General features: G+C 29.9%; 1 protein-coding gene across 1 annotated transcript; it reads right to left on the minus strand.

The window, feature by feature from the left end:
• Positions 1-681: 681 nt before the first annotated feature.
• LOC103501123 (probable LRR receptor-like serine/threonine-protein kinase At4g37250) lies at positions 682-3,783 on the minus strand. The gene is made up of 2 exons (XM_008464622.3): positions 1,898-3,783; positions 682-1,468 (listed from the first exon to the last, which is right to left on the minus strand). The coding sequence occupies exons 1-2, from the start codon at positions 3,477-3,479 to the stop codon at positions 789-791; spliced, it is 2,262 nt and encodes a 753-aa protein (XP_008462844.1). The 5' UTR covers positions 3,480-3,783; the 3' UTR covers positions 682-788.
• Between the last annotated feature and the right edge of the window lie 21,418 nt (positions 3,784-25,201).

A 25,201-nucleotide genomic window follows, 5' to 3' on the forward strand; every position in this document is an offset into this window, starting at 1 on the left:
TACCACGTGCCATAGGTAACGTACGCTGTCGTTTTGTTTTTTGTATGGCTGTAAAATTTCTGGAACTTTGAAATGTGAGCTCTCATAAATAATTCGTTGTTATTTTATTATTATAAAGAATAAAGTGTTGTATTTGTTTATTACATTTATGATTGACTTGAAACATCCCATTTCACTTCATTTAATTCATACATTATAAAATTAGTGATTCCTTTCTTACATCTCTTACAGTAAAGAGTAGTTGGATGTTCTTGAAATTCCCATTCTTATCTCTCAATTTGTCAAACCCCCCTTTCCCTTTCTACATCTTATTTCAATTATTCACTCTCTCAACATTGTCAATTTGATTTGATTTATATCCTTTCATTTTCAATCAATCTCATTAACCAAAAAAAAAACAAAAAACTTTCATTGATTCAACTCAATGATTACTCTAAAAGCCATGCTAATCTTAGTTGTATGTTCCAACAAGTTATTTATTTCACATTAATATTGTGATAAGACCATTACATTATTGAAATAAGCTCATTTTATCACAAGAATGAATAATTGGTTATTTAAAATATAATTACAGTTTAGAAATTGTTGTATCATACAGTAGACTTATTAAAGTATTGAAAGTTTCTGGTATAATAAGCAAAATTGCAATTGTACTGAAAAAAATTAGTGAATCATAAGACATAACAAATGCTAATCTATTCAATACATCAATCACACACACACTTACAAACAGGGACTGTGAGTTAATAACACAAACACCTCCTCTACATTATTTGCACATTTTTCCCCTAGAGACCATAATAGTGTGATGACACCGATAGGTTTGGAAATTTCTCCAAAACTTGCAAAGCTTCTTTCATGGATGGTCTCTTTTGTGGGGCAGGAGATGCACAACTATATCCTAATTTAAAGCAAGACAACAATGCTTCTTCTCTTCCCTCCACATCAGCTCGAATTGCCATGTCAGCCATTCTTAGGGTTCGGCTCTTGTCTTCCACAGCAAGCCCAAGGCCTTGCCCCAACTCATCCAACACTATGATCTTTCCTGTTAGTAGTTCAAGCAATATCACACCAAATGAATACACATCCCATTTCGAATTGGGCTTCAGACTTCGAAGTGACTCTGGTGCCAAGTACGGTGACACCCCACTGATCGAGCTCGGGCTAGGTCCTGGACTCGGTCCAGTGACGTAATCTTGGAAGCTATCTCGAGACGCAGTAGACCTTTTGCTTCCGAAAATTCTAGTGGAGCCACCTGGTTTGTAGCAGGAATCGCCTAAAAAGAGTTTGTCGAGGCCGAAATCGCCTATCTTAGGCTCCATATCGAAGCCCAAAAGAATGTTGGTGGGCCTTAAGTTGCCATGGACATGCTTCTTGTCGTGGAGATAAGAAAGGCCACGGGCCACTCCTTTTGCAATTCTCAATCGGGCTTCCCATGGAAGATGACAAGGCGAAGACCCCACTTTCCCTAAGAATACGTAAAAAAGGCAATAGCATAACATAACATTAAATTAGTAACTTAGTAACTTAGTAGCTCTATACCGACAAAGCTCGTGAATTTTCAAGAAAAATAAAATCTTTGCTACTAATAAATAATGTAAGAGTTTGTTCTCTGTATGAGTCATGCAATTTAATGATGTGTTACAACAGTCTAGAAAAATGGTTGACTTCCCAAAGTGTCATTAAAAACAAACACTTTCTGTTACACCTACTCCACCGTCAACCATTTACTTCCTCAATCAAACACCGTGGACGCCAAGTTTCTTAACCAAAAACAATATCAAAATTCACGAAAAATGCCAAAACTTTAGAAGAATTCTGATGACATTTCTAACAATTATGAACACTGAAAACTCATAAGAACAATACACAAACATAAAAAGAGTTAGAAACTTACTGTAACGAGCATTTGCAAGGCTACCATTAGGAACAAAATCATAAATAATGAGCTTTTCATCAACACCCCAATAAAATCCACGAACTCGAACCAAATTTGGATGAACTAATTTAGCCACACCACGAATCTGATTCTCGAAATCTTTATATTTTTCCACTCCGCCGTCCCCGATTCTTCTCACTGCAAACGCCGTCCCGTCTTCGAGCACCGCCTTGTACGTAATGCTCGATCCGGTGGCGCCGAGAATATACGCTGATGCTTTTAGGAGAGTATCGAGTTCGAGCTGCTTCTCTCCACCGTCAACTGTTACTAATGTTCCTCTTTTGTTGGCTTCTTCTCCTTCTTCCGCCGTATCATGGTGGCCGGAGAATGATAGGACACTCGCTTGGTCGGAATTTGCCTCTTCTGGATCCCCTGTTTTTCTCAAACAGGACCATCGGGAAAATCCTCTGGATTCCGATGAGGATGTGGACCAACTGTCTTTGGCTAAATTGGCTTCATTTTTCAAATGGGTTTCGACGGCTTTGTTTTTCTTCTTCAAATGGAAGACGTAGAAGAACAGGAGGCATAGAATTGCTAATCCGACGATGTCTCCTAAAACAATGGCAACGATTGTGGAAGGTTTAAACCCTGTTTCGCTCTGTTTTTCCGGCGAGGTTGTTTCTGGAGTACTTGGGTCTAATGGAATGGCGGCGATTGCTGGCGGGAGAGACGACGGCGATGAAGTAATTGGGCATGGGGTTTTCGTTAACTCACCGCAGAGTTGACGGTTTCCGGTGAAGGAGTTTGCTTCTTGATTCATGAACACGTCAGAAACAGGGACTTCACCTGTGAGATTGTTGAAGGAGAGATCAATTATGGCATTAGCCGGAATTTTATGGGCGAAATCCGGCGGAATTTGGCCGGTAAGTTTGTTGTATGAGATGTTGAAGTAATGTAAACTATCGCCACCAAAATCAGCCGGCAAAGACCCATTAATCAAATTGGAAGACAGATCTAAAACCTCCACCGTCTTAAAGTCACCGGGAATTTCACCGGAAATGTAATTGTTCTTCATAGACACTACCGTGAGATTCCCCAAATTCACGAAATCACTCGGAAACTTCCCGAACAGAGCATTGCCGGAAAGGTTAAGAACTTGAAGATTCGGAAGGCTACCCACCGGCGAAGGAACCTCACCGGAAATTAAATTATCCGACAAATCAAGAAAGCGGAGCATGGTGGCATTGAACAGAGACTGAGGGAGAGACCCATTAAAAGAATTATTCGAAAGATCAACCGTTTGAAGATTTTGAATCAAACCCAGATCAGAAGAAACAGATCCCATTAGCTGAGAATTGGGAAGGGACAAACCTGTAACTCTAGAACCACCGGAACCATTGTCGGAACATTGAACTCCTTGCCATAAACAAGGAGTTTCATCGGAGTAATTCCAATTCTGAAGAACAAACAGAGGATCATCCAAAACAGAATATTTAAATGAAAGTAAGAGAACCCCATCAAAATTGAGTCCATAGCAAGAAGAATGAAGAAGAAGAAGAAGAAGAAGAAGAAGAAGAAGAAAAGCAAAAATGGAGGTCATGATTCATTGCTGAAACTGAAACATAGAGAGAGAAAAAGGAAAGAGAAATGAGATTTTATTCAGAAGACATGTGAAAGAGAGAATATTAAGGAAAAGAAAATTGAAAAAAAGAGAAAAGGAAAGAGATTGATTCACAGCTAAACCAATATGCTCATGCTTACCGGATCTCTACAACCTATAAATTCTTCTTGTTCTATAATGATTCATAATGCACATTATATGCTCTTAATTAATAATTTTAATCAAAATTATACCTAATTAATTAAATATTTTTATATTTATATATATATATATATATATATATATATATATTAATCCTTGAATCCTCTTCACTTAGATTTAAGAAACATATTTAGAGAGATGGAAATGAAGAATAGGCATCTTTATGCTAAGTGACATATGATAAAGTCCAAAGGTGCAGTGAAGATGTTTTTTTTTTTTTTCTCTCTCTCTAAGCTTTTGACTTATGGAAGCAATTAAATTCTCTATGTTTTCAAAATCAATAATTAATTTGTGTTTTAGATATCAGTAATATATTGAATTTTGTATATTTTTTTGGTTTCAGATGTTGTTATTATTATTTTTTTAATATAGAAATGACAATACATGCATCATGAAACTGCTCTCTATTCCTCCTTTCATTATAGCTGCTTATTTGTACTCTTTTTTTTTTTTTTTCTTTTTTCTTTCTATTTCATGATTGCAAAAAAAAAAAAAAGTTCTTTTTTTTTATAATATATATATTGATTTTTTGTATGATAAGATGTGGGGAAATATATTGTTTAATGTTTAGTTCCATCAAATGGTAAGGAAAAAGACATCAATAAGTGTGGAAAATAACTTCAAATGTGTGGTGATGCCAATTGTAATAGCAGTGCCATAAAATATGATCTCAAATTTGGAACACTAGTTAATAATATATACCTAACAGGACCATTCAAATGGTTTGTTAGACAAATTTGAGTAGAATATGTGGAAAAGATTATCAATACATCTGCAAAAAAAAAAGAGAAAGATGAGAAGACAAAGTTTCTCGACAAATATACAAATTTTAATTAGGAATATTAGAATTAGTAAACTTTATTATTTAATTAAGATATTGCCGGATCAAACACCTTTTTAATATTACACAGTAAAATGTTTTTCTTTCATCAAATTCATGAGATAATAATCATCTTTCGTGAATATCTTCAAACAAATAAAAACAAAATAAAAAGGAATTTTAAGGTTATATAAATTAGAATTAAAGACATTACATGTGATGTAGAAAACCATTCATATGACATATATAGTTGAACATTTGGAGATGTTTGAGGATTCAAAATTATGATGTTTGTTTTGTAGTAATTGCTAATTAATTTCAATGAAGATAATTGAAAGAAGTTTGTTATTTATTTTTGTTGTATTTGTTAATGATGAAACAAACCCATCCATTACAATTATTTCAATAATATCTTTTTCATAAGTTTATTATTAATTAATTCGATAAATTTAAATCAACATTATATCTCTCATGAATCTTCTTAATGTGAATTATTTTAATAATGCTTCAAATAATCAACATTCACTTTCTTTCAAAGACTAATTTAACAATAATTGAGATTTCAAAGTATATAAGATATTGGATTAATGGAGTACCCAATAATGATTCAAAAAATAACATTCAAATCCAAATTTGTTTTTTCACTTCCAAAAGTGCTAAAGATGTAATTAATTAGTATTCAAATTATGTGAGAGAGTACTTTACAATTACTTAAAAGAGGGTTACTATTATGACTTTTAGGTCAGTTTCAAAGTTCAAAATTTGTTAACCTCTATCTAATGTTTTATAAAGCAAATAATAATAATAATAATAATAATAATAATAATTAAGCATTTAGTATGAAAGCATTGGATCCATAAAATTAGGTTTTACATTTCTATTTATAAACAATCTAAAAACATATGTATCACTTTCAAGGCAATTCTATTCTCATACAATCTTTTTTCATTCTCCAATTTTTTGTATTTAAATGCCAAAACTATTTAACAAATATATAAAATTTCATTTCCCTTTTCTAATAAACTATGCTATTTATGTATTGTGGTCCTTTTTATTTTTTATTTTTAATGTAATTTTCACATTTTAGTCCATTTATCATTTAAATAACTATCAATGATTAAGAAGCCTTAAGTTATTTATAAGAAATCATATATTGTCAACTATTTGCCAACTTTTTTTCATTTCATTTTATTTATTGAAGTGATTGATGTAGTTGAGAAATTGTAATGCATTAAGACCAAATTAAAGTAGTTACATAAAATGGTATGTCCTTTATTCATTCCTCATAATATAATATTCTAAAAAAAAATAAAAAATAAAATAAAAATCAATTCTCACTTCCATTCTAATAAGTTTTTGATTGAAAAGTTGTGAATTTTTGTATTCTTTTACAAAATATAGATGGTTAATTAGTTTATGAATAAATGAACCATTGTGTAAAACTTTATATTATTGAAAATAATGTGCTTTTACAGTATACCTTTTGTTAGAATTAGAAGATAAATTAGGGAAAAGTAAGTAGGGAGCAAAAACCACAACATTTGTGTAGGGTTCAGTTTGATTAAAATTGAAAATTTTATAATGAGAAGTAAAGGTTGATGTTAGTCTGTCATTAGGGCTAATCAAGGAAAGTTAAAGATATAAATTCAGACAAAAATTCTTACAACTTTTTCAGCTTAATCTATTTTTTAAAAAAGAAAGCACACAACACAACTGATGATAGAATATTTTAAAGAGAATCTAAATAGTTCCTTCTGAATCTAAAGCATATAGTGGAAGTATAAAACAAACATATTATAGATCAAGTGATCAGATCTAAGTATTTTAATATTTGATAAATATTCATTAATTACCTACTTTAATTTTTCAAGGAAAATTTGCATCTAATGTTAAGGCACATTTTAAAGTGAGCCCAATATAGAATATATAAGTCATGTCTGATGTTGTAACAAAATAATCAGCAAGAACCTACCTTGATGCCCTACAATCGTGGAAAATTTGCCAAAATGAGTTGGGAGATGAACTCTTGATGCCAAAAACGTCAATGGGAGTTTCGTTGGGAAATATTCTTTGTCGTAAGACTATATCTCCCAACCCTCTCAAACATCAACTGTTGGAAGCCTATATACGACATCGTGAGTTAAGGATATCCTGGCAGCTATTATACAAGCGTCGGATGGTCTTTGATCTTCTAACGATTGATAAAGGTTGTCGGGAGTTTGGTAAATTTTTTTTTAAAAGAAAATATTTCCATTATTACTTTTAATTTTTTTAATTTTGATATTTGTAACCTAAAATTTAGAACCCAAAATCAATAATAATGAACAAAATTGTTTTCATGCATTCAAAACAAATTGGTTAAAAATTTTGTAACAAAGCACTTACAGTTACCATTCAAGAAAGCACCTTATCAATCACGACTTTGCAAACACAATCAAGTCACCAAAATGTTATCAAATGGGAACGAAGAAACAAGCCAAATGGTATAAAGATTCTATCATTTAAAGGTATTCGTTATCGGTTAAAATCATAGAAAAATTCAAAGAAGAAGAGCATTTTCCTTTCCATTAAATCAAATCCGAGGAAGAGCAAATTTTCATAAAATGAGGAGCAAGCGAACATTCACAAGTGGTCGTCAACTCAACAGTATGTAGCTGCCAATCTCTAATATATAGAGCTGGCAAGTGCATAATTACAAAGTATGAGAAGAAAAAAAAAACACAATTTGTTAATAGTACCAACAAATCCTCACTCCTTTAAAGAAATCTCAGCTCAAAGATAAATTGCAAACAAGAAAACTCTTTGTAAAATATGCTTACATCACAATTTAGATCCAACTTAACATTGACGAATACCTTTTACAAAGCATAAAGCAATTAATAAAAGAAAACTCTAAACTAAAAATTAGACACAACCTAAATATGAAACTTAAATTGTTTCAAAGGTTAGAATTTTTACTAGAACAAGTCCAAAGCTAGATTGGATCTACAAACAAGAGTTTACAAATATTATGGACAATTATAAAACACTCAATTTAATCCAATAAGAATTTAGAACATTATTAGCTCAAAGTATTTAAATCCTTTCGATATGAAAATTTGCAAGGTAATAATGTAATTGATGTAACTAGAAATTAAAATGAAATTCATTCACTTAGCTATTATCAAAGTTTTATAAGAGAAAAATGATCATAATCATCTCGGCCGTGTAATAAACTCAAGGAATCACAACTATTGGATATTTACAGTGAAAGAGAAAAATGAAACTTTAATAAATTTTGAAACATAAAAAGTTGGCTTCATTTGTGTAAGTTAAATTCATTTTTTAGAAGTTTTGAATTGGATTGAAACTATCAAATTCATATGTTCCATTTACAAATTTAACATGTGAAAATTAAATTTGTTGTTTCTTCAATTTAAATAAGTTATGTTTGATTTTAGTCAAATAACAACTAAATTGAGTTAAATTTGACAAATGCTTCAACTATTATATTTATCTAATTTTAATTATTTCATATTTTCGAGAGTTATTAAGTTGCTAGCCTATAAATAACAATTTGTTCCAATTCATTCGTAGCATCCATTCCAAAATTGAAGAGTTCTCTACATTTTTCTTCTTTTGTTCTTGTGTTTAGTTGAGAGTAAGTTTTTGCTTGATCCAAGTAGCTCAAGGCTCCAGTTGTATCAAAGTTAGTTGTTGTATCCTACTAAGACGATTGTTCTAGTATGCTTGCAAGCTCATGCAGAGCGAATAATCGTCTTCAGAACCGTGCTTATCAAAAGCATGCCCTAATTACAGTTTGAGTGTACAATTAAAGGTTTTTAGGTGCTTTCAAGTATTTGTTTATTTTCATATTTAAGCCTTATTATATCATCTGGCTTAAATGTATTTGTTTTCAATTGAGTTATAATCAGTTTGCTAGTGTATTCAGTTCATATTATTATATTAAAACTTTGCTCCGACAACAACTACAAGCAAGAAAATACAACTCCATACTACTTCTATAATATAAGGTAAATACAAAATTTAACAATTACATTATGAATCTAACCACATTTATTCCTTTTAACTCAAAATGACATATTCATTGAAAACAAAAATAAAAGAGAATTTATTCATTGAAAGTAAAAGAGAGGAAAAGAATTCTTCCATTTACTAACATTGATGAGTTGCTTCAGCTTTGCAATTTCTCATTTGTTAAATTCCTATACCAAGTTTGATCGAAATCTAACAAAGGAAGATAAACATTAGTTCAACTAATGAATTCCTAAAGTATATTCATAAAATATACATTAAGAAAAAATCAAAGAACCTAAAAATCATATAATAGTTTCTCAAAGCAAAAGAACACGAGCCTACCTTACAATGATTAAGTCTTATCCTCAAGTTCTTTTGCTCAAAAAATCGTATTTGAATTTAAGCTTTTTGTACAATTTCAAATATGAACAAGAAAGCAAGTAGCATTAGAGAAAAACCATAAATGTGCGAATGAATAACAAAATGATCCTGGAAAAGGAACTTACAATTAGAATGAACATGAAAATCAAGTTCTGAAAGTGCACACAAGAAAATCAATGGCCAAATAAAACATGTAAAGGAAAAAAATGAAAAAGCAACAATACCACGGAGGAGAGCTCGTGCTGGAGACGAAGAGGGAGAGAGTGGTGGCGGCGAGAGGAATCTCGGTGATAGAGGAAGAGGTGAAATGGCAAGACATTGGTGTGCGAGCAAACGACAATAATGGCGTTTTGAGGAAGATGAAGAATGAAAATTTAGGGTTAAAGTGTAGGAAGGAAATGAGATTTGAAAGTTTTAGATCTATTTTGTAGGGAAACTCTCGAAGCCGTTAAGAAGGACGTCGGGAGTTCCCCTACAAAATCATTTTTTCTCAAATAACTCCCACCATCATACGATGTTGGATTTATGGCTTACTCCTGACACTTTCTATAGTCCGTCGCGAGATATCATTTCTCTCGATACACTATCTCACGACGGTTGTTTTGTGTGTCGAAAAATTACCTTTTTTTTTTTGTAGTAGTAGTAGATAGACCTGATATCATATATAATAAGAGTAGCAAGATAAATAAGGATGTTGATCAACCAGTTCAATACAAAATATCACATATTCTTTTGAGAAAATATAGCCAATTGAAGAGAAACTTCCCTATTTAAAGAGTTAACTAATTACAATTAACTAATTACTCATAATCTGTTATACCTCCTCTATGGTGACTTATGTACTACCTAGGCAAAACACCTAGATTAATAGTTTGATAGAATGTTTAGATTGTATAATTAGAATTTACAAAACAAAAACTTGTTAAACAAAGATTGAGTCATGGAACATGTTCTCTTTAAAATGTTTCATGACTTTACTCAAAATGCAAACAATTTTTGATGTTGTCATGTCGTATAGAATAAAAATTAGGAATTGGACTTTAGAAAATAGTAACCTAGAAGTTGTATTTCTCGTGTCCAACTAATTATAATAAAAAAGTTGAACCATAAATTACAACTTGTGAATGGGGTCTGATATGCAGGTAAAATTGGAGAAACCAAATATGCCAAAAGTTGGAAAAAGAGATCGGACATATATAGGCTATAAGTCTAGAGTCCCCTACTATTAATAATTCAATTAGATCTGATCTAATCCTAATTTATGTAAAACATCGATAAGATCCTTATCATTCTACGTATAGTCTAAGTCACTCTAGCTATAATTGTACGAAGTATCTTAACTTTAACTTCATATGAAACTATAAAACGTTTAGTTTCTCTTTCTTGTTTTATATTTCTTAATCATAATTGTGACATCAATATTTTTGTTTTCTTTGTTTTGCAAATCATCTCTTCTCCAAATTAAAAATTTATCATTGTCGTCACATGAAAATCAGTTGTATTTATTTTGTCCTTTTTTTGTTGCATCACACACAATAAGAAAAAAGTGAAGAGAAAACCCAAAGCCAAGTGAAGCTTTCTTCAAAGGGTAGTGAAGCTTTCTTCAAACTTATGCCTACTAGCTAGTGAGTAAGTCACTAGTAGAAAATATTAAAAGAAAAACGTTACATTTTCTTTTCTTAAGAACTAAATCATTATTTGAACAAAGATACAAACATACTACGGATAGCTATAGATCATGAATCATGATCTTAGCTAAATAGCACCACGACACAAATAATAACATGCACTATAGGTAGACAATAATCGCCCTAGTGATCAGTACTCATTAGGTACGTGTGTATGAGAGACACAAACCCAAAGGGACAAGAAAAGAAAAAGGAAAAGGAAAAAAGAAAGCAGTGGAAGCGTAGGGGAGAGGATTTAAGGTAAAAACATGTAACGCACACGAAGGGGACGGCTATATGGACGGTAGCGGAAGGCGAGGGGACAAGGAAAAAAGATTTCAGTGCAATAGCTTAGGGGTCAAAGATGAAATGGTTTTGAGTTTAGAAAGAAAATAAAGGATGGATTTGATAGCCCGAAAACAAAAAGATGAAAGCATTTGGAATTCTGCTTTTTTGCTAAACTCCAAAACAGAGAGTCGTGGGATTTTACCTCAATTCCATTGGACGCTCTCACCTGAATCTCACTCTTTTTTTGGTTTTCAGTGACAGTGGATCTGCTCCTCCCACCAACAAAAACAACTTTGGAATTATCTTCTGAGATTAGGTGCACTCCTCTAAAATTTAAGATCAAAACGATAATAAACAACTAAATATGTTAAATATAAATTTTGAGAAAGGTAGAGAGACTCTTGTATTTGGTTGTTTGTATCTATCGTTAGATAACAAATTCAAGACATTTGAACATAATCTATTTATACTAATATAATATGAGAAAGTGAATGTTCAATTTTGAGAGCATAAATTGTTGATGCAGAAGTTAATAACAAATGTTACAACTACAGACACTTAATATGAACAAAGAGAGACAATACAATCAACTTTGGTAACCTAGTTCGATGTTACTACATATACATCTGGGGTGTCTCAGACCCATAAAAAGAGATTATATTACTCTAGTAAGACTTTAATGATTACAATGTTATAACTTAAGTTGTGACACTCAACAAATTATCCTATGTCAAATTTGAACTGATACAATACATGAGAAAACTACTAATCCTAACATGAGAGGAAATACTGCCTCTGAATTAATGGTTTCAGATTCCAGCAATTTTCTCCAAGTCTGTAAATTAATTTCCTGATTTCAAAATGAAGGGTTCACATATTTGATCGTCATTAAAAGCTTCTTAAAACTTTTTACCTCTTTTTCGAACTTGTTCAATTTCTTTCTCGGTAAGAATACCTTACACCGTATCCTTGACTTCCTTCAATATAGCTTAGGCATATATTTGTTAAATCCAAACTAACCACGAAATAATGAGATTTAGGAAATCCTAACGGAACTTTTCCTACCACTCCAAAACTAATTTCTTTTCAATAATTAGTAATAGTCTAAATAAAGGAAATGGAACCACGTCCTATTTCTTAACATAATATAGTGTCTAAATACGTTTTGATATTTAAGTCGAGTTCAATTTTAGGTAGCATATTGTATACTTCATTAGTGTGGGATGAGTCTCTAATATTTATACACCTAATTCACTTAATGTGCTAAGGTTATACGTTGAATCAGATTTAGGAGTTATATGAACTTCACCTACAGGTTAAAACTCAACTAGGTTAAGCATTGGAGTCTCTAGTTAATATTTATACTCATTGGCCTTATATGATATCTTTTCATTAAAAAAAATTTGGATTGATTCCAAAACATAAAAACTCATAAACAATATAGTTGCAATATATGTGTTAAAAAAAATAAGTTCATATTTTCTAGAAAAATGTCATTATCACTTTTTATGACTCCTTTTTTTAGTCATGTAATCGATCATCAATGTAAAAATATAGATGACCCTTCGAGTTAGTATCGTAGTTAGAATTTTCATGACACCTAATATTTATTATAATATTGTTTTTTTTTTATTATTATTATACATTTATTTTACCAATATATATCTCAAATGTTGACTTTTTCTGTCAATTAAGCATTTAACATGACATTAAAACATACGAAAATAATAATAATTACATATTTACGTTATCAATAATTAAATTATTTAATCTATGTAGCTATAAATATATGTTGCTTCTATATACAAAATTCTTGGCTCCATCACTGCTAGAGAATGTTTAGAACACCACAAACGAGTGTCAATTATTTTTTTGGCCAAGTTTCTTACTACCTTCCGGCATAACTTTTGGTAAATATGATCTAAACAAAAAATCTATCACATGACCATCTTTAAACTTTTATGCCCCATTTGAGCACATCAACCATATTTACATCCATATGGTTTGAAGTTTTAATTTGACCTTCCTAGTAATTGAGAGCATAAACTTCCTTCTCTCTTGATAATTAGTTGATTAGAGGATAAACCCTTTATTCATTACAACACGACTATGAGATGGAAGATTAAATCTTCAATATCGAAGAGAAAATGTCAAACAAATTATCACTGAACTAAGTAACTTTGATATTAAAAAGAAAATATAAAGCTCTATTTGGCATGAGCTCATAAACCTTAATAAATTTAAACCGTATCTTAAATTTGCATTTGAATCCAAAACTTTCAATTCATTAATTTAAAATTTTAAATAAACTAATAACTTGTCTCGTTGATGATCTCTAAAGGATGAAGATTACAACGATGCAATAAAGAAAAGGTAAAAAAAAAATTTGACAATGGTAATTCTAAAAGCTTTGTGCTTCATGAAAGATAATTCAAGCTTGAAGTCAAGAAACATTAAAAAAATACTAATCAATGATTTGAGAATGGAATTTACTCAATTGAGAGAAATCTAGAAATTTTGTTTCATCGATAACTGATGAACCAATTAAAAGAGAAAAAAAGAGAAGAAAATGTTATGTGAGGAATTTGTGTTATATGTAATGATTACACAAAAAAATAAAAAGATTTGCCATACTATTTATAATTTAACTAACATTTGGTTATGGGGTCGTATAAATATTTTTTTAGTCTTTAAAAGAAATAGAATCAAAGTACTATAGGGAAACAAGGTGGTATAGATATACATATACATATACATATACATATACTCCTCCAATTTTAATTTATTGAAAAGTTAACATCCTATTATATATATAAACAAAAACAAAAATGTTTAATATATATATATATATATATAAATAGGGAGAGAGAGAGAGAGAGAGGGAGATAAAGACAGGTTATTGGTAATGTCAGTCATTTCTCCATCATCATAACCTTTTGGTTTTATTAGCCTTACCAACTTCATATTAAATTAACAAATCAACCAAAAAGGTTTTGGTGCAATTAAATTCACCATTCTAATATATGACATCACTATCATTCTAATTTAACAATTTAAAATATAAAGTTAGTAGCTATAATATTTGCCCATAAATGAATTCATTTGATATGTCAGACATAGTTAGGTTCTATAACCCTATGTGTGTCCACATCTCAAAGTCTATATACATTTCATTAATGTATGAGGTTTAAATTTTTTTTTATTATTATTAATAATAAGTATATACGTAAATTGCATCTTTTCTTCACTAATCTCATCAAACATAAGTATATGCAAATTCAATATTTGAAAATACATAGGGTGTAGCTATTCTTGTTAAATTATTAATGACAAATTAATGATTCAGATTAAAAGTTAGCCTTTCAAACAAAATAAGAATCCTATACAAAACAAAATATTTCAAAGTTTAGGAAAAAAATAATCTGAGTGTTAGGTGTATGAGTGTTACACCTTAAACCCTATCCATTAGATTAAGATATTTAGACCCTATATATATGAGTATTTATTATTGGTTAGAAAATTGAATTTGAAATGAGAGTTGAAGCCTAAGATCCAATAAACGTTGCATATTCGTGTGAGTTCAAGGTCCCCTATATATATATATTATCTTCCCTCTGTGCATTAAAAGAAGAGAGAAGAAGTTCAAAACATCTTTATTATTAGTAATTAAAAAGCTTCTAACCAATACAACAAGAGATGAGTTGGAGCCATTCTTCTTTTTTTTTTTTTTTTTTTTAATTTCCTTTCCATTTCACATATATGTATATATATATATATATATTATATTATATATTATATATTATATATATAAAGTGAGAGCTTTGATGTGTCTAACCAAAACCGAAAGCTAAAAGATTAGCACATGAAAAAGGGAGACAAGGTTCAAAATTAAATTATTGCAAATATTTCTTCTTTTTCTTTTCTTTTTCATTTCTTTTTAATTAATAATGATAATATGTTAAAGTAGTAAAGTGGTAGGGTGAGTGAATCAATTGATTATTTTCTTTTTGTTATCCATATGATTAAAAAAGAATTCAAGAATTAATCACAAAGATATTTGAATTCTATATTGACCACTCTTTATATAATCCAAATTTCTTTAAAGAAAACAATATAAAAGTTGCACAAATTAAAGCCAGATTTAGAGAGAATGTGCAAACCAGTTAAAACATGTCTGAGATTTAGGAGTAATATAATTACTACACTTTAATCAATATTCAAAATTAGATGTCTTCCTCAAAAATGAGTTTAAATGTATAAAATCAAAAACTAAATTTGAATGGATTTTAAACCTTAAAAATGTGTTTTCATACATTTAAAATTATTATAACATTGCAAAGAGTTTAAAGAGTTATCTTAATATATTATATTAAATTAACGGAATTTTTTTATATAATTTTTAAGTGAAAAAATTAACCTCTAATTAGATATTTTTTACTCATTTTATCGTATTAATATGAACCTCCATCTAACTAAATAATTTTGTCTATTATTTTAACAACCAAATTTTAAATAAGTTTATATTTTAACATTTATAATGGAATTAAAGTTTCTAAAAAATAATTGAAGAGTGAATTAAGAGAGATAATATATATGATTTTCCATACTTTTAATAATGGTTTAGGTGGGTTATAGGTTACCAATATAATTAAAACAATCATGTTATATTTAAGAGATGATATAAGTGATATACTATTTGAACAACCTAGTTTTAGTGTTGTGTTTGTTAAGAAGATGCCCATATGATTAGCCCTTTTTTGTTTCTTAAGAGTACCAAATAATTAATACAAAAAAGGAAATTGACCTAAATTTGTTCACAGCCGTAATTCTCAAATTTTGTATTTATATTATCTTCTAAGAGTGTTTGGTATCAATTTAATTTTCATAAACGTAAGTTAGTCATCTTTTAAATATTTTAATTTTTTCTTCGTTGCGATTTCTTTCATCGTTTTTTCTCTTTTTCTTTTTTCTTTTCGGCTGCGATTTCTTTCCCAACTCTTTCTTCTTTTCGTCTTATTTTTTTATGTCATTTAAATTTGGGGTAACCAAATCTTAACGACCATGTAAAAAAATAGAAAAATCTAAAAGATTGTGTATAAAGAATCTTCTTTTCCTCTTTTTTTAGGTCGTTTAAATTTGAGTAACCAAATCTAAACAACCATGTACAAAAAATAGCAAAATTTAAAAGATCGTGCATAAAGAATCTTTAGAATAGCCAAATGTAAACGATCGTGTAAAAAAAATAAATCATGGTGTAGACAAATCTAAACGATCGTGTACCAAAAGAATTAAAAAAAAAATCGTTTAGTGAAATCTAAACAATCGTATACCAAATTTTGAGTCAAATCTAAATGATTGTGTACCAAATTTTGGAAAAACAAACGTTTAGATTTGGGTCCAAATCTAAACAATCGTATAACTAAATTTAAAAGTAACTAAATTAAACAATCGTGGAACAAAATTATACGAAAGAATTGAAAAAATAAATTGTAGACAAATCTAAACGATAGTATACCAAACAATAGCCAAGTCTAAACGATTGTGTACCAAATATATTACGCATGCGTTGTTGACGACGTGGTTGACAGAGTATTTTTGGTAGTTTTTACAGTGGACATGTGGACTTTATTTTTAGAATTGTTCAATACAGTGTAAATATTTTACCGTTTTGTTATATTTTTGAAAAGATCCCATGATATTATGACTAAATAATGTATAAATTCTAATGATTTAGCTCTTAAATTTAATTAGTCTTTCATGTGTTGTTAGTGTTTCTATACATGTTGAATGATTTCTACAAAGTTTCTTAACCAATAAGAAATTTTAATTTTTCTAAAAAATAATAATTAAGTATGATAAAATTGGAAAGGGACGAAAATTAGATTGTAGCTTTATCATTTTGTATGTAGATTATGAATGGGCCTTCACATAAAAACTTTCACTTGTCTGTACAACACAGTTAAACATTATGAAAATATGAGAACTCTAATTAACTCTCGGCTACAAGGAATCAATTTTATTTTGACTATTAAGTTAGGTTGGAGTAAATTTTTAAAACGATGTTTTTGCAACACAACTCTTTTCTTTTATAATTTGTTTCCTCAAAATCCCAATTTATCAATTTGTGTAGATATTTTTATTGATAAACAAATCTAAATTTTGTACGAGAGGGTGATATTGTTGATAGTAGAAAAGGCTTATCAATTAAGAATCATGTAAATTAAAGAGATACCCTTAAAGTCATCCATTTAATACTTTTTTGTTCACAAATTAATTTTACTTAGTGCTTAAGTCATGGCCTAATTAAGCACCAAAGCTTGTTACTTTGTCAAAGCTGAGAATCAATACAATAGCAATATAAATAGTACTTTTTAAAAACATTAACACTATTAATACTCTTAAAAAGATTGTGATATTTTATTGAATCCGCTTAATCTATTTGCATTCCGTTTACTAGGAATTATGCCTAAGAAGAAAAAGAAAGTAAAATCAGTGAACAAGAAAAGTACCCAAAAGCTGAAGCCTTTATGCAAACACCATTTTTATTTGTCAGCCTACATTCTTATTCCAAGTTGGTTATTTTTTCTATATTTAACTTTCACATTTCCATAATTGGTATCTTTATTACTTAGGGAGGGAGGGAGGGAGGGAGGATTTCGAGAGGGGTATAACAAAACAACACAAAACATATCATATGGGCATATAATCAAAACATTTTCTTTGAGTTTGTTTCTGTTAATTATTTTTTATTTTGCTTTTTGCTTTTTGTTTTTTTTAAACTTAAATTTATTTCTTCCTCATTTCTTACAATGATTTCCATATTTCTTAAGTACGATGGTTGAATTCTTAACAAAATTCTAAAATAAAAATAAATTTTGAAAGCTACCTAACTTTTTTTGTTTTCAAATGCTGGCTTGGTTTTTTGAATTATTGGTAAAAAGTAGATAACAAAGAAAAAAATTCAGAAGTGAAAGTAGTGTCGACATGCTTACTTTTCAAAAACAAAAAACAAAAAATCAAATGGTATCAAACCAACCGTTAAACAATTATAGAAGTCTTATAAGATGATTTTTCTATATTAAAATGTCATTTAGGTTCTTGCTTGACTAATGCTTAAGTACTACCGAAATGGAAAAGTTCTATTAGAAAAATAATTCTAATATTTGGTCCGTTGGAAATACAAAGGTTGATCGTTGTTGTTGTGTCGTGTCGAAACCGATGCCTTTATAAAAGCAAATGTTAGCCCGATCTTAGTGCTAAATCGCTTATGTGGGTTGCTCCCCAAGGTTAACACAACTTCCCAACTTAAGCGTGTCTTGTGTGAGAGTAATGTAACAATCCAACTTTTTATACTAAACTGAGGTCATTATTATTAAAAAAAGTAAAAGCTTAAAAAAATGAGAAATAACACTAATTTTAGATAACTTTTCAAATGTTCATTATAATTATAAATAAATAAAAATATGTAAAAATAAGATCTAAAATAAAATACTAGTTCGGGCTCTATCTACTTTTAAAGAAAAAAAATAGTCAAAGAACACAAAAATACTAAAATCAAAGCTCAAAGGTAAAAGCAGAAACAAAACATTTCCCTATGGCAAGTCACGGTCATTTCTTATCATTTGCCAGCTTCCCTCTACCTCTACCTCTATCTCTACTTTTGCTTAAAAAATTAAACATAGAAAGAGTGAGTATAAACATATAATCAATAAGGGACCTACTAATAGTCTTGCTAGGTGTCTGTTAACTTCTCGTTAAAGTCTTGTAAAGAAGTGTTGTAAAGAAATACCCCTAAACTGGTGCGTTCCCGAACACATGCAGCCTAATGATTCAGTAGAAACACATCTGGTCTTCGGTGAACCCGAAGGAACACTTAAGGCAATCAGGTTGTAAGTGACCTCATCGGACCACTCATATACATAAAATCTCATGACAGACTGCTGATCCCGTCGAACTATACAATCATAAAAAATGTGGTGATCTCGAAGGACACCCATATGGGTATGACCCTAATAGATAAAATTAACAGAACACCCAATCCATAGCATGTAGCACATCATAACATCATAAACATGACATGAATATTAATCATAACGTTCTTAATCATGAGATTAATCATGAGATAAACATGACATGAATATTAATCATAACGTTCTTAATCATGAGATTAATATTTCATGCATCATTATTAATGTATCTCAGTCATCCTCATCATAATATCAGTCACAACTATCAGTCATCAACATATGTCATCAATACATTATGCATTTTAGCTACATCAATGCATAATGGAGAAATCACATGCAAATTCTTAACTTTAGTACGAAGGTCTAGTAGGAGAATCTCTTACCTCGAGATTAGCTTAACCAAAAATATTCCTAATAGAAACGGTCAAGCTTTCCAAACAAACAAGTCCTAAACATAAATGAAACTAAATTAATAAATTCCTCAGTTGACTAAAAGCCCAAAATTCCAGTTAATTGAACTTACCCAAATGTGAGGTTGAACTCCAATTCAACCTTAATTGGGGAAAAATCAAATTAGATCTAACCAATTAGATCTAACCAAACCTTCATAAAACAATATAATTCAACTTAAAGGAATTTCCAATTTAAATCAAAAATTAAATTATTTAGAGTCCAAAATTAACATTTGTTGCGCATACCTAAAACCCAATCAAAACTTACCAAAATAGCTGGGAAAAAGATCAAAAATAAGACTGGCGGCTCGAAAATGACTTGGTGACTCAGTGAGAAATTGGCTCGACTTGATATGGATGGACGGCTCGCGCGTTCGGCTTGGATGATAGGGAGCCTAGCACATGCGGCTCAAGGACAGGTGGAACTAAGCTTGGATGAGACTTCGAAGGGAGTAGCGACTCGGGTTGCATGACTCACGAAAGAAGAGGCTCTATTGATGCATTCAACTCAAACGCTTGTGAATGGCTCGGACAGCGCTTCAAGGGGACGGTGGCTTGATGATCGGTGCGCAACGGTTAGAAGAAAACTAATCAAGACATAGATCTCCGACGACGGTTGCGTGCGAAGAGACGACAAAACTTGCGACGCGAATTGTAAACGGAGAAGAACGAATGAGGAAAACGACGGGAATGGGTGGCGTGCGATGGAGGTTGACGGAGAACCAGAAGCGGCGATAGCTAGGGTTTGGTGAAGGTGAAGCTAGGTTTCTAGGGTTTCTTTGAGGAAGAAGATGAATAGTGGAGTACGCATCCCAATGCCTATTGAAGAAAAATAATAATAATAAAATATTATTAATTTTCTTTTTTCTTTCTTCTTATTCTCTTCAAAATAACCAATACACCTTCTCTCGCTTCATTTGATACAAATCAAATCTTCTTTTTCTCTTCTCCCCAAAATATAACACATTCCTTAATTAATTATATTCGGAGTCTTTTCAAAAATATAAAAAAGCGGCAAAGTATTTACTATAGAACAATTCCAAAAACAGAAAAAGCCCAGAGACTCAATGTGTAAAATACCAAAAATGCCTCGTCAAATACGCTGTCAACAACGCGTGGGTAATATATTTGCGATCATTTAGATATAACTATTGTTTGGTACATGATCGTTTAGATATGGATGCAATTAGTTTTTTCAATTATATCATTTAATTTTGCTACAAGATCGTTTAATTTGGTTACGTTTAAATTTGGTTACACGATCGTTTAGATTTGATGGTTTAGATTTGGAGACCAAAATCTAAACAATTTTTTTCAAAACTTGGTACACGATCGTTTAGATTTGACTAAACGATTTTTTCAAATTCTTTTGCTACACGATTGTTTATTTTTTTATACGATCGTTTAGATTTATCTACACGATCGTTTAGATTTGGCTAAACGATTTTTTTAATTCTTTTGGTACACGATCGTTTAGATTTGTTTGCCGATGATTTATTATTTTTACACGATCGTTTGAATTTTGCTACTCCAATATGAGTTTTTTTCAAGATTTTTTATACACGATTTTTTAGATTTTGCTATTTTTTGTACACAGTCGTTTAGATTTGGTTATCCAAATTTAAATTACGTAAAAAAAAGAAAAGGAAAAGAAGAAAGACAAAGAAATCACAGCGAAAAAAAAAGAAAAGAAGAAAGACGATGGAAAAATTAAACGACATAAAAAAGAATTAGAAAAGAAGAAAGACGATGAAAATATTAGACGACGTAAAAAAGAATAAAAAAAGAAGAAAGACAATTGAAAGAAATCGCAAAATCAGAAAAGAAGAAAGACGATGGACAGAAATGATAGTGAAAAAAAAGAGGAAAAGAAGAAACACGATGGAAAGATTTAACGACGTAAATAAATAATTGGAAAATAAGAAAGATAATGAAAAAAAATCACAGAAAAAAAAGAGGAAAAGAAGAAAGACGATGAAAGAAATCGTAGAGGAGGACGATGAAAGAAATCGCAGAGGAAGACGATGAAATAAATCGCAGAGAAAGACGATGAAAGAAATCGCAGAGGAAGACGATGAAAGAAATCACAAGAGAGACGATTTCATCGCGAGGAAGAGAAGAAATATGGAAGGACAAACCTGAAATATTTAAAAAAAATAACTAACTTTATGGGCTTTATTACACGGGCCGTAAATAGTTTGGTGTTTTGTTAGATGTATGTAAGTTTTCCATTATATTATTCTCATAATATAATTATTCTTATCTTCAGTAACTTAATTAATTATATATACTTATATATATATATATAATTACCCATAATTCTCTAAACTTCGCCAATTTAATTAACCAATAACATTCAACTTAAATTAAATCTTTCATAACATCAAAAACACAATTTCTAAAAATATTTAATTAATTCTAATTTCTACAAATAAAATAAATTCTCAAATTATTTCAAATTAACAGTCCAATAAATTCAACATAATTAAAAATTAAACCAAGATGATTAAATTAAAAATTACCTTACTTTGGGACGTTACAAGCATCGTCTTGGTAATGGCCACTATCAACTTGCATAGCATGTAGAAGCTAGGTGAGGAGAGTCAGATTATATATGTTGTTAGTTGAAGGAACCTATACTTGTGATAAATGTACTATTTTATCAAATATCAGTGAAGTATGGTTATTTAACATAAGTTCTTATCTAGCATTGAGTTGGTGTTGTGTTTATTCCGCTTACTAGGTGTTCTGCGAGCTATTTCGCGGAGAGATTCGCGTTGAATGTCTGGGTGGTTATGTCTCCTCTTGGTCACATAAAGAGACTTTTAGGGTAGGACGTGACATATCAAGTGTATCAAACAAATGATATCTATCAAGTGTTATTTAATTCATCAAGTGTACCATCAAACCATAACAAGTGTATCAACAACATATCAAGTGACATATGAAAATGTTAATAATTTTGTAATTTTTCATTTTCAAATGTGGTCTGGGCTTGAATTTTTCCATTTTTGCAAATCTAAAAGTGGTGGTGCTATTGAGCCTAGTTTATTAAACTGATTTTGCTATATCTGCAAGAGCCCCTTAATAAAATAGTAAAGTTTGAAAATTCTTATTCCTCTATTAATATTAATTTAAGCATCACTTGTAATTTTACATTATGAATACTATATAAAAATTTGGTTAATTTTCATAAATATAACAAAACACCAAAATATTTACGACCCATGTAACAAAATAAAAAAGTCCATTTTTATTTTAAAAAAATCAATTTTGCCGTTGGATAATGGTGACCGTTTTTCACTTCTTTTTCTTCTTCTTCCTTATGATTTATTTATCTCCTCTTCATATTATTAATTTCTTCATACTATTACTTCTTCTTCATTTTACAATATTATGGTTATTTATGTAAATATTTACCAATTTCTTCATTTCTTCTTCTAAAATTTCTTTCTTCTTCTTCTTCATTTCTCATCTTCTTTTCTTTTTCTTCTTGGTACAAGATAATATGTTTAAACTAGGTACAAGGGTACAAGATTGTTTAGACTTGCTACGAGATCGTTTAGACTTACTACGAGATGGTTTAGACTATGTAGAAAGGTACAAGATCGTTTAGACTTGGTACAAGGCTACAAGATCGTTTAGACTTACTACAAGATCGTTTAAACTTGCTGCGGGATCATTTAGACTTGCAACGGGATCATTTAGACTTGCTACGAGATCGTATAGACTTTCTACGAGATCGTATAGACTTTCTACGGGATCGTTTAGACTTTCTACGGGATCGTTTAGACTAGGTACAAAGGTACAAGATCGTTTAGACTTAGTACAAGAGTACAAGATCGTTTAGAATTGCTACGAGATCGTTGCTAAGGGATCGTTGCTAAGAGATCATTTAAACTGGATACAAGATCATTTAGACTGGGTACAAAATCATTTTTTCATGCATGTGTAACTGATTAATTGCAGGGGTATTTTTGTTATTATACGTAATGGGCTTATGGGTTTTTTTAAAAAAATTGTTTTATATGGTGCAAATATTTATAAGTTTTGTTCTATTTTTTTTTAAAAAAAAACTCTTAAAAATTTAGGCTGACTATACATTTGAAAAATGTCAATGAATTATTTTGATTATTAATAAAGAATTATATATCTTCATCGATCCAAAATGCTATGGGTAGACTTTTACATGACAATATAATTGTAAAGTCAACTACTTTGGGATTTTATGCATGCAAAGTAAAAAAGGAACCAAATCCATTAAATTAAAAATAAATATTATTATAATTTTATTTAATCATTAATTTAAAATTGAATTAAATAGAAAAGTCACTCTTACATTCTTTATTATTTTAAAAAGAATATTTCAATTACAAAATAAGTTTACTTTTCTTAAAGAGGATAAAACTTGAGTATTATATTAAATAATTCCTTAACCACTCCCTTCACATTCCCCTTAAAGTAATCTTATTCATGTTAAACTATTTTAGGACCCTTATTGTATAAAAATATATGAGAATTAAATACTATTTGGAATTGCATCAAAATAAATTTTAGTTACAATTGAAATTAAACTATAACAACATCAAAGAATGATAATACATAGTCTAACTTAAATTAGTTGAAACAAACCATTTTTAAATAACTTTTAGGTAGCAATAATATATAATAATTCGGTGAAAGTGTATGATGTCACTCCTATTTATTTAATTTATTATTGAGACTATTTAATTTACTTATCCTTCTATTATCAAGATTGATATCTTCGTGTTAATTATATTGTAATATTAATTGTATTATATATAAAATATTACGAAGTACAATAGGTTAAAATATATAATTTTAACCTAAAATAGGTAGAAGAAGCATAACCCATTGAAAACCTAACCTAAAATAAAAATGAAGGGGAGTATATCAACCATCTTAATACATTAAAATATGGGGTCTTTTTAAAAACATAAAAAAATTACAAAATATTTACGGTTTATAGAACAATTCTAAAAACGAAAAAAATCTAGAGGTCGACCGTGTAAAATACCAAAAATGCCCATCAACCACGTCGTCAATAACATGCGCATAATATATTTGCGATTGTTTAGATTTGGTTATTGTTTGATAAGCGATCGTTTAGATATGACTACAATTTATTGCTTAGATATGGTTCAATATATACGCAGTTGTTTACATATGGCTACAACGCGATCGTTTAGATATGACTATAATTTATAAGTAATCGTTTAGATATGACATGATCGTTTAGATATGACTATAATTTATACTGTGATCGTTTAGATATAGCTACAACGTGACCATTTAGATATGACTACAATTTATATGCGATCGTTTAGATATTGCTACAATGTATACGCGATCATTTAGATATGGCTACAATTTATCTTTTCAATTCCATCGTTTAATTCTGTTACACAATCTAAATGATTTTTTAAAAAAAAAAATTGGTATATGATTTTTTTAATTCTTTCCATACACGATCGTTTAGATTTGGCTACTCCAATCCAAATGATTTTTTTTTCAAAATTTTTTATACACGATGTTTTATTTTTTTTTACACGATCATTTAAAATCGTTTACTTTTTTAAACGATCGTTTACATTTGGCTACTTCAATCTAAATGATTTTTTTCAAGATTCTTTATACACAATCATTTTTTTTATACGATCGTTTACATTTGCCTACTCCAATCTAAATGATTTTTTCAAGGTTCTTTATACACGATATTTTAGATTTTGTTATTTTGTTGTACACAGTCTTATATACAGTCGTTTACGATTTGGTTACCCAAATGTAAACGCTAAAAAAAAAAACAAAGAATGAAGACGATGGAAAGAAATCGCAGCGAAAAAAGAAGAGGAAAAGTAGTAAGACGATGGAAAGAAATTGAAACGAA

This window comes from Cucumis melo, chromosome 11, assembly GCF_025177605.1.
Source record: "Cucumis melo cultivar AY chromosome 11, USDA_Cmelo_AY_1.0, whole genome shotgun sequence".
Taxonomy (NCBI): domain Eukaryota; kingdom Viridiplantae; phylum Streptophyta; class Magnoliopsida; order Cucurbitales; family Cucurbitaceae; genus Cucumis; species Cucumis melo.

Coding starts and splice junctions, on each gene's coding strand:
- LOC103501123 (XM_008464622.3), bottom strand. CDS start 3,479: ATGACCTCCATTTTTGCTTTTCTTCTTCTTCTTCTTCTTCTTCTTCTT. Junction 1,469..1,897: donor CCTTGCAAATGCTCGTTACA/GTAAGTTTCTAA, acceptor ACGTATTCTTAG/GGAAAGTGGGGTCTTCGCCT.